This window comes from Pseudopipra pipra, chromosome 7 (assembly GCF_036250125.1).
Source record: "Pseudopipra pipra isolate bDixPip1 chromosome 7, bDixPip1.hap1, whole genome shotgun sequence".
NCBI classification, from domain to species: Eukaryota; Metazoa; Chordata; class Aves; order Passeriformes; family Pipridae; genus Pseudopipra; species Pseudopipra pipra.
In genome coordinates, this window is record NC_087555.1 from 22,363,990 (window position 1) to 22,377,624 (window position 13,635).

Consider the following 13,635-nt stretch of genomic DNA (forward strand, 5'->3'; position numbering starts at 1 on the left):
GCAGACTTTTAGGTCCCTAGGAATTTTAATAGTGAAAAATTAAGGTTGGAAAGTTGTAAAGTTCATGTGTCTCTATTGTTAGGCAAGAGTTGACTGAATCTCATGTAAGTCCCCTCTTTAGACACTAAAAAACTGTTAGGAGCCTGGGATGTAAAAACTGTCAGACACACTATGCTAGGGGCTAGGGGCAGATCTTATGATAGAAATTATCCATGTATCAGGCTGGGAAGTAATTTGTATAAATCCTTCCTGCCTAAAATCTCTCTTTGCAGATGATCATAATTTATAATTGGCCAAGTCAACTCCGCATTTAATTACTACAAGAACTTCTAGATTTTAAGTATTCCAGAAATCACCCTATGTTGTTAATTGGACTATGCCATGCATAAAAAGCATTACATGAAATCATAGTACAATATCATAATTTAATTATCCCCATTTAAAAATATTTTGGGATATTAGTATAAGAAAGCAGACCTGACAGCAGGAAAGGGAGTACTAAACACTTTGCCGTTGAACTTTGAAAGACATCAGGAAAATTTTTTTCAAAACATGATTTTTCTCCCCTCTATTGTAAGATACCCTTCACTGAGGGAATTGTGTAATCTAATACTGCTGATCTTGATCATTTGCAAAAATCATCTTTACAACTGCTACCATTGCAAGCTTTCTTTCTTCTCAGTAATTACCTAGAATTTAATTATATATTCATGTAATGATACATGCATTATGGTTTATAATGTTTCTGTAGTTCTATTGCTAATATGATTTAAGGTTAAAGTTGTCTATGGTTTTTTCCTTATCAGAAAGCAAGACTTCCAGATTTAAAGTTCCTTGAATCTACTCCTGTGTGCGAATCTGAGACAAGGTAGAGCACATGAAAATGAAGGATTTCAGAAGTTTTTAAGGCTGTTCCTTTACAAGAGAACACTCATACCTAAAATCATAAAAATCTTTTCTCCTGAGTCTTTGATTTCATGAGCAAAGATACAAGAACAAATTGAAAACGAGCTCATTAGAGAATTAGTTTCTATTGTACTGCAGTGGAAAGGCCATATCATCTCTTACCAATGTTGTCTGTAGCCACAGTCTATTTGGATGCTCAGAGAGTTTTTGAAAATTTCAGGTAAAACCAGTACATGTTTACATAATCTATCCTACCATCAAAGAAAGCAATATCCACCAGAAAAATTGCAACTCCTACATACCCAGGGGGTGTGAATGTACCCCATCAGGTTCTTTACTTTCTCCAGGCTATTATAGCCTGGACAGCAGAGGCACTTAAGGTAAGAAAATCCTCCAGTACATCCTTCTTCCATGCACCACACTGATTTCACTGTGACATGTGTAGGGTAGAAGGCAAATCAGAACTATACTGTTATTTTTACTGTCAGTGAAATATCATCAAAATGATCACATTAGTGGGCCACTCCATGGGTTTCTGAAATGAAGCTTCTCTGGTCATCAACTGTTCAGTCTTGTTTATGCTGTTTAGGGAAATAAACAACGCTGAAATGCCATTTTGGGGTGACAAAAAATGTGTATCACTACCAATTTTTTTCTTACTGCATTTTTTCACCATAAAACAATCACTAGCTGTTTCAAACATGGAGCTTCTTTTGAAAAGTACATTTAGAAATGCGCAGAATATAATTTTGTATTTTAAAAAAGATTATTTAGGAATAAATTCAATTTAACATTTAAATACACTACATCTAAAGTTACTATTTTTAATATATATTAAATTTCAAGTTTTAATATTTGGGGCTTTTAATGAAGACATTTTACATTCCCATTTGAAATTTCATTCTGTCTCCCCAAAAACTACACAAAGTCAAGTCATTTGGGTTCCTAGGTGACACCATTCTGAATTGGAAGACACAAAGAAGGAAAAGGTTGGGGACAGGGTCTTACCTTTGGGAAATCAGCTTCTAGAGTGATTAGGAAGGGGAGCTTATGACAGAAGTGTGATACGAAACAATTAAATAGAAAATAGTTAAATTTTAAATTTATGGAGTCAGAGGAAAAAGTCTTAAAAATCACACTGTGCTTGAATTTAATATTTTCTCATTCCTGTAGTAACTCTGCAGCAAAGATAAAACACTGTGGCTTCATTTTACATTTGGCTGGACTAAACTTTAAAATTATTTAACTGTTTTGAGTACAAGTGAAGTAGGCAGAAAAATGAAGTGATGCAATCTTAAAATTATTTTCACTACTAATATTATTAGATTGCATTCAGAGTAATGGGTTCTTCATACAGCTATTTCCAGGGTGGTGATGATCACTTCTTTGTCAAGAGGAAAGAACAAAAGCAAGCAGAACAGACACAACAGCTGTTGTGCAATATCCAGGTGGAGGCTGGTGGTTCATTACACAAGCATCAAACATGCTCAACTTCATTTTCCACTGGAGCATAACTAAGTACCATGCAAATATCTGTAATTTATTTTTTCTAATAAATAGGGAATTTGCATTTTGAGCTCAGAATATTATGACTGGACATAAGAAATAAAACTGCAAGATGCCAGAAATCTTTCTAATCCCTAGTAAAATATTCTAATATTGGTTTGACACCAATATATAAAGTATAATGCAAGTATAATATATAAAGTAAAAAAATTAAGACCTTTTAGAAGGAAAGCTTGACTCCTTATCTTTTGCATTCTCTGACGATATCAACAATGTCTTCCACACAGCAGTTTTTGCCATTTCGTCAGAAATGTTTATCACCGATGGGTCATCTCTAGACAAGAACAAAAGTAAATACACAATAAAACAATCAGTAATCAGCAATCTTTGCTACTTATTAACTCTATAAAAAGTTCTTGAAAATTGATAGTGATGACAATAATTAAGTGCAATGTAAGTTAAAGAATTTTGTTAAACTTCAAAAGACCTGAACAATTACTTATATATTTTCTTAGAACATCTCAGCACTTTTTTAGTATTTTTCTCCTCCAATGGCAATTAATCACGGTAACATCAATAAAACATAATGTCACTCCCAACTAATGGACAAGAGAAAAATGAAGTGTAAATTAAATATTGCCCAAGATCTCACAGCATGCCAGCAGCATAGTTGGACTAAATATGAATCCCAAGAGCTTCTAACAGTTTTCAAAGTACTTATGATCTGAAACTCCACCCACTCTTAAAACAATTTTAAAAGCAATCAAAAGCCCTGACAAAAATAAAATATTTAAGAGATTTAATAAAAATGCCCCAATTAAACTGATCAGTAGCTTTCAGAAGCACTTTCCAGCCATTATGCCCTCTGCTTTACCTGGTCTGCTCCAAATAAGTATTTATACACTGAAGAATAAAAAATCTTAAGTGTGTTAAGGGTACATTATTCCTGACTTCATGGTTTACATAGAGCGTGACATTCATTAAGCCCTCAGTAAATGTGCTGTCGTGTTTTGGGGAATCACTTTTAACAACCAATGTCTTGATTCTTCTTTTTAGCTATAGACTGTAAACCTTACAGTACAGAGAGTCAGATATTATCCAGGTAGCTCTACCAACATAAACACACTATAGATCAATATAGATCACACCACAAGATAAATTAAGCTACATACTACTAATATAAATTAGAACAAAAAGGTATGGACAAAAGAAGAAAAAAACCAGACCATTAGTATCATGATGAATCAAAAGGAATAGACTGGAATTTTTCAGACACAAGACACTGATTTACATTAGGAGACATTAGGGTAATTTTGTGTTAAAATATAAAAGAGGAGCCCACTGTGAGACAGTGTTCCTATGAATTCAAAGTTCATTGATGTGTCACCAGATATTTCAAATCTTTATTAAGAATTTCTTTCTCAAAACTGTAAATTATATTAATTCCTTATAGGCTGGTCACATGTATTATTACCATCTATAACATAGATTTTCATGCTTTTTAAGCTGAGTAAACTCTGCATTATGTCTTACCTACCCTGGACAGCTCTTATTTCTTCATTATTTTATACAGATAGTGTCTTAATTAGAATGTTTTAAAATGTAATACTGTAAGAACCTAGTTTTTCTGCTGTGTGTTCAAAACCTGTCCTAGCTCCCTGCTAGCACCAGGTTGAACGGTTTGACACGCTCTACATCTTCCTTTTGTACTCTGTGTGTCAGAAGCCAAAGTTCATTGTGAACAGTCTGATCCTGCAGTCCTGCCCTATGGAAAATTTCAATCAGTATGTCCTTTTCCTAGGGACTGTGAGATCACGTAGAAAGACTAGAAAAGGGCTGAGCTTGTTAAATGCTGCAGTATATAGTTCAGTTCACCTATCTGTACCAGACAAACATCCTCCTGACATTGAGTAAGCATTAAGAATAAACATTGTGGCATGTTGATTTTATTTGTTTAATTGCAACTCACCTAAAAGAGGAAAGGTATATTTTACCTGTAATGTCCTTCTAGTGGTAACTGAACAGTCCCTTCCTCTTCCATTGCTAACATACTTTGCTCTTCCTAGAACAAAAGAATTTAGACATGAGACAGGGTATGATGTTGTAAAAAGTGAAATTTATGTACTTTAATCCTCTTTCCATTTTCTTTAATATTAAGTATTTATTCGAAATTCTTAAAGTAAGGTACTTTCCAACTCTTTTAATTTAAATATTTGACATTTTAAATTTTCTATTTTAAAAGATGCATCTTCACTTCATATTAATCTTTAATGCCAAATAGAGCACTGTTTTGTAACAATAAAGAAAGAGGAAAAATAGTAACACTGAGTGAGCAATTGTATGGTGAATTTTAAATAATGAATTTTAAATTAATAACAGGATATATATGTTGATGTTTACATGCAAATATTAGGGAAGTTGATTTAAGTTTGAACACACAGTTTTAATACTGATAAAGTTTTATTTCAGTGAAAGGTAGTGAAACAAGATACCCAAAATTAGTTTGCACTTGAAGAGAACAAGGAGATATATCTTCCAAAATTCTTTTTTTTGAAATTATTACATATTTGGAAAATCTGTCTTAGCAGGATGGAAGAACAAAACAACACCCCTCAAGCACCACGTCCTGCCTGCATAAACAAAGAAAAACAAGTTTCTGTCCTTCAGATATCAACTCAAGGCTCCACAGCTAGGAAGTTAACATGCCTTTGCACAACTGTAACCATCAAATCCTGCTCTAAATTGTTATGGTGTGTGTGTATGAGTGCAACAGACACCCAGAGACCTCCACAGCTTTCTTCCTTTTGTTAGATGGCTTTGTAACAGTTTTTGCTGGTGCCTGTCTGAAAGCATGACTTGATTCTCCCAAAAAGAGAGCTTACCATTTTCTGGCAGGTCACCAAACCCCCCCACACTGATTGCTGGTATTAGCTGGAAGAGCCAGTACAATTTTCCAAACCAGTAGAATTTCAGTCCTCTCTACTCAAACATTTGTTTCTTCTATGCTTCACTATTACAACTATTATAAAAGTCACAACATTTTTTTTTCTCCAAATGGGACAAGTTCTTTGTTCATTCTTATCTCAGAAAGACTTAACTGGTTAACATTAAAGTGGCTTCCAGAGGAGGTCTGTGAGGAGAAGGCATGTATCATATCCACTGTAAATGTGCAAAGCCCTCGAAAAACATGGCCTAAAAATATAAAAACAACTTAAGTGATGAAATCAGGATCCAATCAAGTAAGTTTCAGATCCTGTCAACTATACTTCTGAATATTCTTGTGGGTAGAATACTTCTATTTTTAAAAGCTGTGTGATAGCAACTCTCCAATTAATTCCTTAGGCTACATGTCAGAAGTTTTTTATTACTAGTTAATTTTGTCATTTCTAGGCTTCACAGCTTCAGAAGTTTTTGACAGTTGAACAGTTTTAATAATAGCTCCAAATATTTAGAAATGCCAAAATATGTAAAAATAACCTCTCAAAATAGACAGTGAATGAAATAAAGTAACACCAGTAGATTTTCCCAGTTTTGTTTTCTGATGCCATGCAATCAAGCATGGGAAAGAAAGTGACATATAACCAAAACATAAGGATAACACGGAATTCTTTACAATAATCAGACCCACATGAAGAGAGCTACCTTGGTTACTTCTACTTCTACTATGAATTGTGATGACAACAGATACTGTGATGAAACAACTCTCTTCGTCTGCTTTGATTCAAGGGAGAAAACAATGACTCATATTTTAATTTCATCCTGGTTGTTTTAAAGGCACATACTAAATAGTAAAATAATCATCATGATGTTTTCCACCTCGGTAAAATCTTTTCCCCAAAATATACTCCATGACAGTATGTTGAATGTGTCAAGGAAATCAAAGTCATAGTTCTCCAGGTTACAGATGAGGCAGTAAGTTGTCAAATGTCACAGAAGAATCCTAAAGGCAGAGAAATCTAGTTTTCATAGTTACACGTTCAAATTATTAGCCCATGTCCTATTTCTTCAAATAGACCTACTAATGGGAATCCTTAACACACACATTTCACTGGCCTCAGCATCTCAGGGCATCCCTAAGAATAAATTCCTGATTTATCCATTCACACTGTCTAATCTTTGCAGTAGCCTTGTACTACCAAAATTTATTCCTCAAGGGTCCTGGGCTTTTGCAGAGGCTTTCAGAGCATCTTAGAGGTCATATGCACATCTATCCCCAAAGCCTAGAAATGACCACTGACTGCCAAGACTACAAGGCATTACCTGCATATTCACCTCCCAGTGCTGCCACAGCCTCACACTATGCTGCTTTTCAAAAGTGCTGATGCAGGACACATGAATCCCATTTAAAATAACTTGGCACCAATATATTCTACGTACTGCTCCTGCAGTTAAGTGTTTCACCATTGAGACTTGTCCCTCACTTATTTTGGCCCAGTACTGAGGTTTCCTAGCAGTTGACACTAATCAGGTGGCCTTTGTCCTCTGTCCCTCACACATAAAGTTACTTTATACCTCTACAGTTTTATATGATATTCAAACAAGCAAGTAATGAAGCAGCAGCTAGATAAAAATGCTGTAAAATAGATGCAAAATTGTTTAGAAAGCTACAATCAGAAATATTAGTGTTTCACTCTCAAAATACAGGAACATTTTGAGTGGAAATATGTAAGAGTCTGTCCTGTATCAAGAAATTATAAAAGCATGTTCTTTGAAAGAAGATGAGGAATCCAGATCTGAAACAGCCAACTGAGTGGTAATGCCAAAGGCTGTAAGTCAGTCTGAGGATTTGGTTAAGAGGGTTAGCAGTGTCACTGACCTTCTCATTACACAGTAAAAGTAAATTGTTTCTGCAGCAGCAGAAGGATAACACGGGCCTAGAGTGTAACTGGGATACTGCACAGCGTTATGACATTGCTGAGAAAAAAAGGGCACAAGGTGATGCTGTGTGACCTGTGTATGGCTCAGAGGCAGCTGGGACATGACACACCCCTTAAATTCCGCAGTTGTCTCTTCAGCATCTCTAGTGAGAACAAGACTAGTCCCAGTGCAGCATCAAAGTGCCCCAGGCATCTGAGGGCTTTCCTACAGACATAGGTTCATCTCTGCACATCATCTGAGTGGGTCTCGGAAGCAACCCCAGGAGCACTGTGGATAATACGTTATATGACAGTATGGCAGCTTAAGAATCTACATCCCCACCGAAGCTTATCAGATTTGTAACCTTAAAAACACTTATGCAAAATATGAAAATATTATACTTAAGACACTGTTAACAAGTCTGCCTGTTGCATGGAATGTGCCATACTTACAGAACTTTCTATAAATATCTGAAGGAGAAATTGATAAAATGCTACACACCAAAAAAACTTGAAACCATGACCCACCTCTTTCTCCGCATCTTCCAGTTTCTTTTTCTTGCTCTCGGGCATCAAATCATCTAACCAACTGAGCTCCCGCTTGGTAAAAAAGAAATCCATGAGTTTTCGGACAAATACCAAAGCTAGGACCTGCAAAGATATCAATTCAAAGAATCAGGAAATTAAGCAAGTAAAACAGACAAATACCCTTGTAGAGGAATACTTTCAAAAATGCCCAGTTTGCAGCTACAATTTTATCCTTTAATTTGAATAAGCCAACAGCCGGTATTCCTTTGTTCAAATGAAATATGGCTCAAAGCATTTAACAATCATTGAGGTCAGTAGATATCTTCTATTTTCTATTAGTGAAATAATTAGAAATCACTTAAGCAGTAGAACACTTATTTCTAGCAAGACACAGAACTGTAAAGCCCCTCAATGAAAAGTGCAGTCAACAGTCTTCCTTAATGAGTGAATGTTCTTTCTGTAACAGGATTGAGTACTATCCTTAAATAAAAAATATAAAATAAATTTTAATACTTTTCTTTAAGAGAAGAATTTTCCCTAAGAGAATATATAGTTGGGCTATCCACACAGATTCAAAACAGAGGTTACATGTCAAATTTTTCCTTACTTAATAAATTATGAATTGTCCTTGAACATTGAATCAAAGCAATATTGTAATTATCTGCCCGCAATTAATTTTTTTCTTCAATAATAATTATTCACAAGTGAAAAGGGATTTTTAGAGGAAATAAAAAATTTCATACCATCATAGGAAAGACAATGGCAGCTCTTGAAACCTTTATAATCCAGAGAAGCACAAGACAACTCAGCTGAATTATAGTGAAGAGATGGACCTTTCTAAGAGGAACATGCCTCAGATAAATGAAATCTGGCTGATGTTTTGCAGGCATCCAGAATAACTTTATTCTGTCAAAAAGCTGAAAGAGAAAATTTTAAAAGTATGGATCAAAATGAGCTGTAGGATCATCTATGTTGGCATTCACACACTGCCTAAGAGATGCTGCATATCCAAAGAATCTGGCTTGTGATTCTAAAGGCAAAACTACAGAAGTTCAGGAGCACAGAAGAGACTATCTCAGTTACAATCATGGGCCATTAATATATACTAGTCCAACAGTGGCAAAGGAATCTTCTCTCTCACTGAGCCACCAGAGTAAGAATGAGAATCATATTATTTAATTACTTGGTTAGTCAAACTGAATGGAAGCTGGCGGGATCTCTGGATCCTGTTGGGCATATGCACTATCACACTACCTTTCTAATACATTCTACATTTTTGTTTCTCAACAACCGAGCTCTGCCTCCTTTAGCACCTAAAAAGCTGACCACAAAGGGTCAGCTCTTCAGTCTTTTATTTCCTGTGAAGGAACGACCTTTTTCTCTTTTACTTCACCAGACACTTCTGATTTTTTTCTTTTCCATGTTCTACTTTATTCACAAAACCAGAAACAGAAAAGAAAAAAAAAGAATGCCAGAAAGCTGACTGCCGTGCTGTTAGGAATGTAAGAGGCTCCTATTTTTCAGACCTATTTAGCTCCATACTGACCCAAGACTTTTGTGTCAGCTGCCAAGGCACAGTGATGATGGTGATACACCATTGCTCCCCACATGAATGAGCCATGCTATATTCACACAGCCTTCAGCAGTGTCAAGTTTCAGAAATTTTTACTGAGCATGTGCGAACTGCATTTTTTTTAAGGTTTATAATTTGGCCAGATTTGAGCAGATTTCTTTTTCACAGAAACAGCAAAAAGCACATCCTCTCACAAAAGCCGTCTTATCAAATCTCAATTCCTTGTCCCAGCTTGGGGAGGGAGAAAGAGAGGAGGATGCTATCACTTTTCCAAGTAAAGACAGCCAGATTTTAGTATGCTTTAAAAGCACTCCTCAGTAGTGTACTTTCTCATACCCCTGTTCTGAGAAACAGCTAACCATAATAAATTGAAATTATTTAAACTTCAGTAAAAGCCAAACTACACTTCTGAGAATATCAACCCAAATGAGAAGAGTTAGGCAAAGATATAAAAGAAGAGTCTCTGAATAGAGACCACCAGTCAAAAAAAGAAGTGTTCCCAGCTTTGCCTATAAATATAGAGGTAAAAATAAAAGCTACATGCTTTTAACTTGCAACTGAAAATTTAAATATAATGAAAGAAACAACCAGAAATTTCCTTTGCTTTTTGAATTTCACAACCTTTTGCATAGCATAACTTATGTTTTCACCATGTGATTGTTCTTTCTCAATTGTCTTGGAAGTTGTATCGATGCCTCAACTTTCAGTAACAAACAAAGGCACACTTGAAAATGTGTTTGTGTCAGGTGGGCTGAAGGATTTGACAATGTGCCATTTAATGCTGCAGTCAGACAGGAGAAATGGTAACAGGATCTCACTCCCAGCCCCAACCTGAATGCTGGAATGCCTGGCTTCTGCCACGTAGTCCTACTTAAGGCACCACAGGAATGCTGCCCTTCCACTAGACTTGCCCTTTATCCCTGAAGAACTGTGGCTTGCAACAGTTCCCCTTCCCTGCCTGAGGCATTTATTTGCACAGGAAAGGTCTTCAAAATTTCACTTATGTTAGTTTTAGGGCAAGTTAGCCAAAAGTCTCATAAAGGCAAAGTTCAAGATCAAGTGTAGCCCTGCAAAGGCCCTAACTTGGAAGCTAAAAAGGCAGCAGGCAATCAGGTGAATCGGGAGGTAGGAGAGAGGGAAGAGCTCCTGATAGTTATTACTCGGTTTTTAGGACCAGACAAAATTTCCTTGGTAAAAAGAGAGAACAGAAAAATCAGCACCTAAAAAATAAAATTAAAAAAAAATGGAGCACATTACCTAAAGGGAATACTCTATTTAGAGAGAATCCATTTTCAAGTCAGTCACTTTCAAAAATTTAAGGTTGGCAGCACTCTTTTAAGATTATACACAAAAGATAACACAATAATGTATAAGAACAGCTATATTTTTTATAGAAAGCATCATCAATAACACACTCATCATAAATTCATTTTACCTGAATTCCCTTTAGAGATGAAGCACCCATGTAAAGAAATACTCCATAAAGTACTGGCATAGGAATAAACTGCACAAACAAGCAGAGAAACGGAAGAGCATATTAAATACTACTTAACAATTTTAAATGCTTCATGAAAGACATCTGAAACAGTTAAAATACAAAGAGCCATATGCCTGCATTAATCAGACAAATTGTAAATTCAGAGTCACTCAATTACAAATTAATAATGTTTCTCAGAGTATAAAGCATAAGAAGAATCTGGCTCCATAGCTTTATTTTCCTCTCATGGCTAGTCATTACAATATACTTTATTCACTATTAATAAAATTAACAGATCTACACAAAAACATAAAAGTGTTAGATATATACTTAAATTCTTTACTTAAAAGACTGCTCAGGAGAAGATCTTAAGACTAAAGCTATAAACCTCTGAAAAATATTCAAGAGACACTAAATACTTCTTACTGCTAAAATAAATATTTTGTGCTGTAAGCATTTAAAATGGGTGAATAACTTCTATGGAATGATTTTGTAAGAGACTATTTTAAATGTTCAGGTTCTCAGCATATAGTGTTTAGGTAAAGGAGTATTTCCATAGATAAATATTTGTTTTACATACTAAATACACAAAATGCATGTTCTGTGTGTTTTCAAAGTGAGAATTTTATGATATACTTAATAAAATACTACTGGGAAGTACAAGTTCTAAGGGCTTACTGCCTTCAGTGTGACAATATGCAAGTCTAAATTCTGGTTTTACTGAATCCAGTGGCAAAACTCTTACTGATTACACAGAGGCCAGATAATTCTTTAAACAGTATGAAGTGTATACATGGTATTATATATGCATATAACCAGACACCCATTTGAGTGAGTTCTGTTGAGTACGCAGGAAGCATGAGATAATCTCCATGTTCATTTCCAAGAAACAAACCACAGAACTTCTCTTCCAACTGTGAAAACATTTTTAAATTACCCAGAAATCACAAAATATTTTTAAATTTTCTAAATAAATTTAGAATTGGTATAACAAGACTGTTTCATGATAATTTGCCATGGGCCCAAAATATAGACTAAGTGTGAATCTTCATCTACTACAGGTCGGTGGCAGAATTCCCTTGGACTTCAGTCAGGCCAGATTTTCATTGAAAGGTTTTTGTTTAAAAAATGCTAGAAGTCCCTAGGCACGTTATTATGCTAAATTAGAATTCCACTTTAGACTACCATTGTGTAACAAACATTATGCTAGTTAGTAATGTGCCTGAAAAGAGCAGTCATTAAATAGTACAGTGACAACAATGAAATGTTCAGTGCAGTATTCTTTAACTATTCCTTACTTCCCCAAATTACCTTCAGGATACTTGTCAAAAAGACAGATGAGCCCATAAGGACAAAAATCATGAGCCCTGTGACTCTTTGCTCCCGGATTCCAAGAAATTTCGGCTGCTCCCCTGGAGCGGAGCACTCCGATTCCAGTTTTAAGCTATTCACATGGGAAATAGAGAGGACAGTGGCTGCAACAAACCATGGCAATCCCATAATAGAGCACACGCCAAGCATGACTGCCACCATGAGTAGGTCAAGATGGTATCCACATCCTTTCTGTAAAAAGAAAAAAAATGACAGCAAGAAGATATAAAATGACATCTGAATTAAGGAGAACACTCCTGGCAGGCATTCCTAATGAACAGCTAGAGACAAATAAAAAATTTGTGACTTGTAGAAAAAAAATTGGTTTCTTCTCTGCGTTATCCAGGTTGGGTCAGTAGTGATGGCAAACTGGTTATCCAAGGAGAATTCACACTAGTTCACAAGAAGTGCTCGATATTATTGGATTCTTTCCAGTTAAGCATACATATCATAAATCCACTTTACAGTGGGCACCAAATAGCTCTCCTGCTTATAAAATAGATACTAGCAAGACACTGGAAAATGCATAAATTTTCTGTCTTAACTAAATCTCTTTTGTGGATAACAGTAAGTAGAACATCCAGATGCACTGCACATTTTCCACTGCACTAACCTTAATAGACCCTCAATCCATTCTTATACAGGAGGCAGGAAAGTATGTATTTTATTGTTACCTACACAAAAATTCTTAAGTTGACATTTGCAAAATCATTTTATGCTATAAAGGGCCATGATACCACAGTCATCCTTTTAAAGTTTTTAAAGATGGTAAGCACATGATAGTAATACATTTTCACTAATGTACTTCCATTGTATCTAAGAGCAGATAGCGAGAAATTAAGAGAAATAAAACTATACATTAAATTAAAATATAAAATCAGGTACTGTTTTATTGATTTCCTTACTCGAAAGTAATATCATAAACATCCATATGGAAAGCAAGTACAAAACCTTTTGGTTTGGATCAGCTCTGTAGTAGTCCAGTACTACATGAATTTACCAACAGGTGGATAGTGTTTTGCTTTTATAGTAGAGCATAAAATTCTTTGGTCAAATCTTCAATACATTTAAAAACCTGCAATTACAACTTGCACTTGAAAAGGAGAAATAATGAATGCACCAAGCTTGGTTCTATAGATAACTGTTACCACAACTGAGCAGGATATTTCATTTAAATTTTAGTAAGTATCCAGGACCACCTCACAGATGCAAGCAGGAGCTCAAGCTATTTTCCTTTAAAAAATCAGGGAATTAGCTATCTCCACAAAATTTTGCAATATGGCAACAAATCCAGTGTTACAGTCTGATGAAACAGTGATGTTCATGCAAACAATGTGAATATGTTGAACCATAATCTTGCCTGTAAACCCATGCAAATGCCTTTTGACATAAAAAAAGTAACTAAACTAAACTTGGAA

General features: G+C 35.3%; 2 protein-coding genes across 14 annotated transcripts in view; one reads left to right on the top strand and one right to left on the bottom strand.

The window, feature by feature from the left end:
• The window catches only part of DPP4 (dipeptidyl peptidase 4), an 80,186-nt gene that overhangs the window by 47,070 nt on the left and 19,481 nt on the right, over positions 1 to 13,635 (top strand). The window lies entirely within an intron of this gene.
• Positions 1 to 13,635, bottom strand: part of SLC4A10 (solute carrier family 4 member 10) — a 152,918-nt gene that overhangs the window by 4,161 nt on the left and 135,122 nt on the right. For 10 of the 13 annotated variants that reach the window (XM_064661066.1, XM_064661065.1, XM_064661062.1 and 7 more), the window contains 6 exons: positions 12,158 to 12,409; positions 10,805 to 10,873; positions 8,540 to 8,713; positions 7,797 to 7,919; positions 4,407 to 4,474; positions 2,630 to 2,746 (listed from right to left, as the gene is read on the bottom strand). In XM_064661066.1, coding sequence (XP_064517136.1) covers positions 2,630 to 2,746; positions 4,407 to 4,474; positions 7,797 to 7,919; positions 8,540 to 8,713; positions 10,805 to 10,873; positions 12,158 to 12,409 — 803 coding nt within the window. Of the gene's footprint in view, positions 1 to 1,914; positions 1,954 to 2,622; positions 2,747 to 4,406; positions 4,475 to 7,796; positions 7,920 to 8,539; positions 8,714 to 10,804; positions 10,874 to 12,157; positions 12,410 to 13,635 lie in introns of those variants that run through there. The other 3 variants (XM_064661060.1, XM_064661058.1, XR_010431981.1) reach the window with 2 other exon arrangements.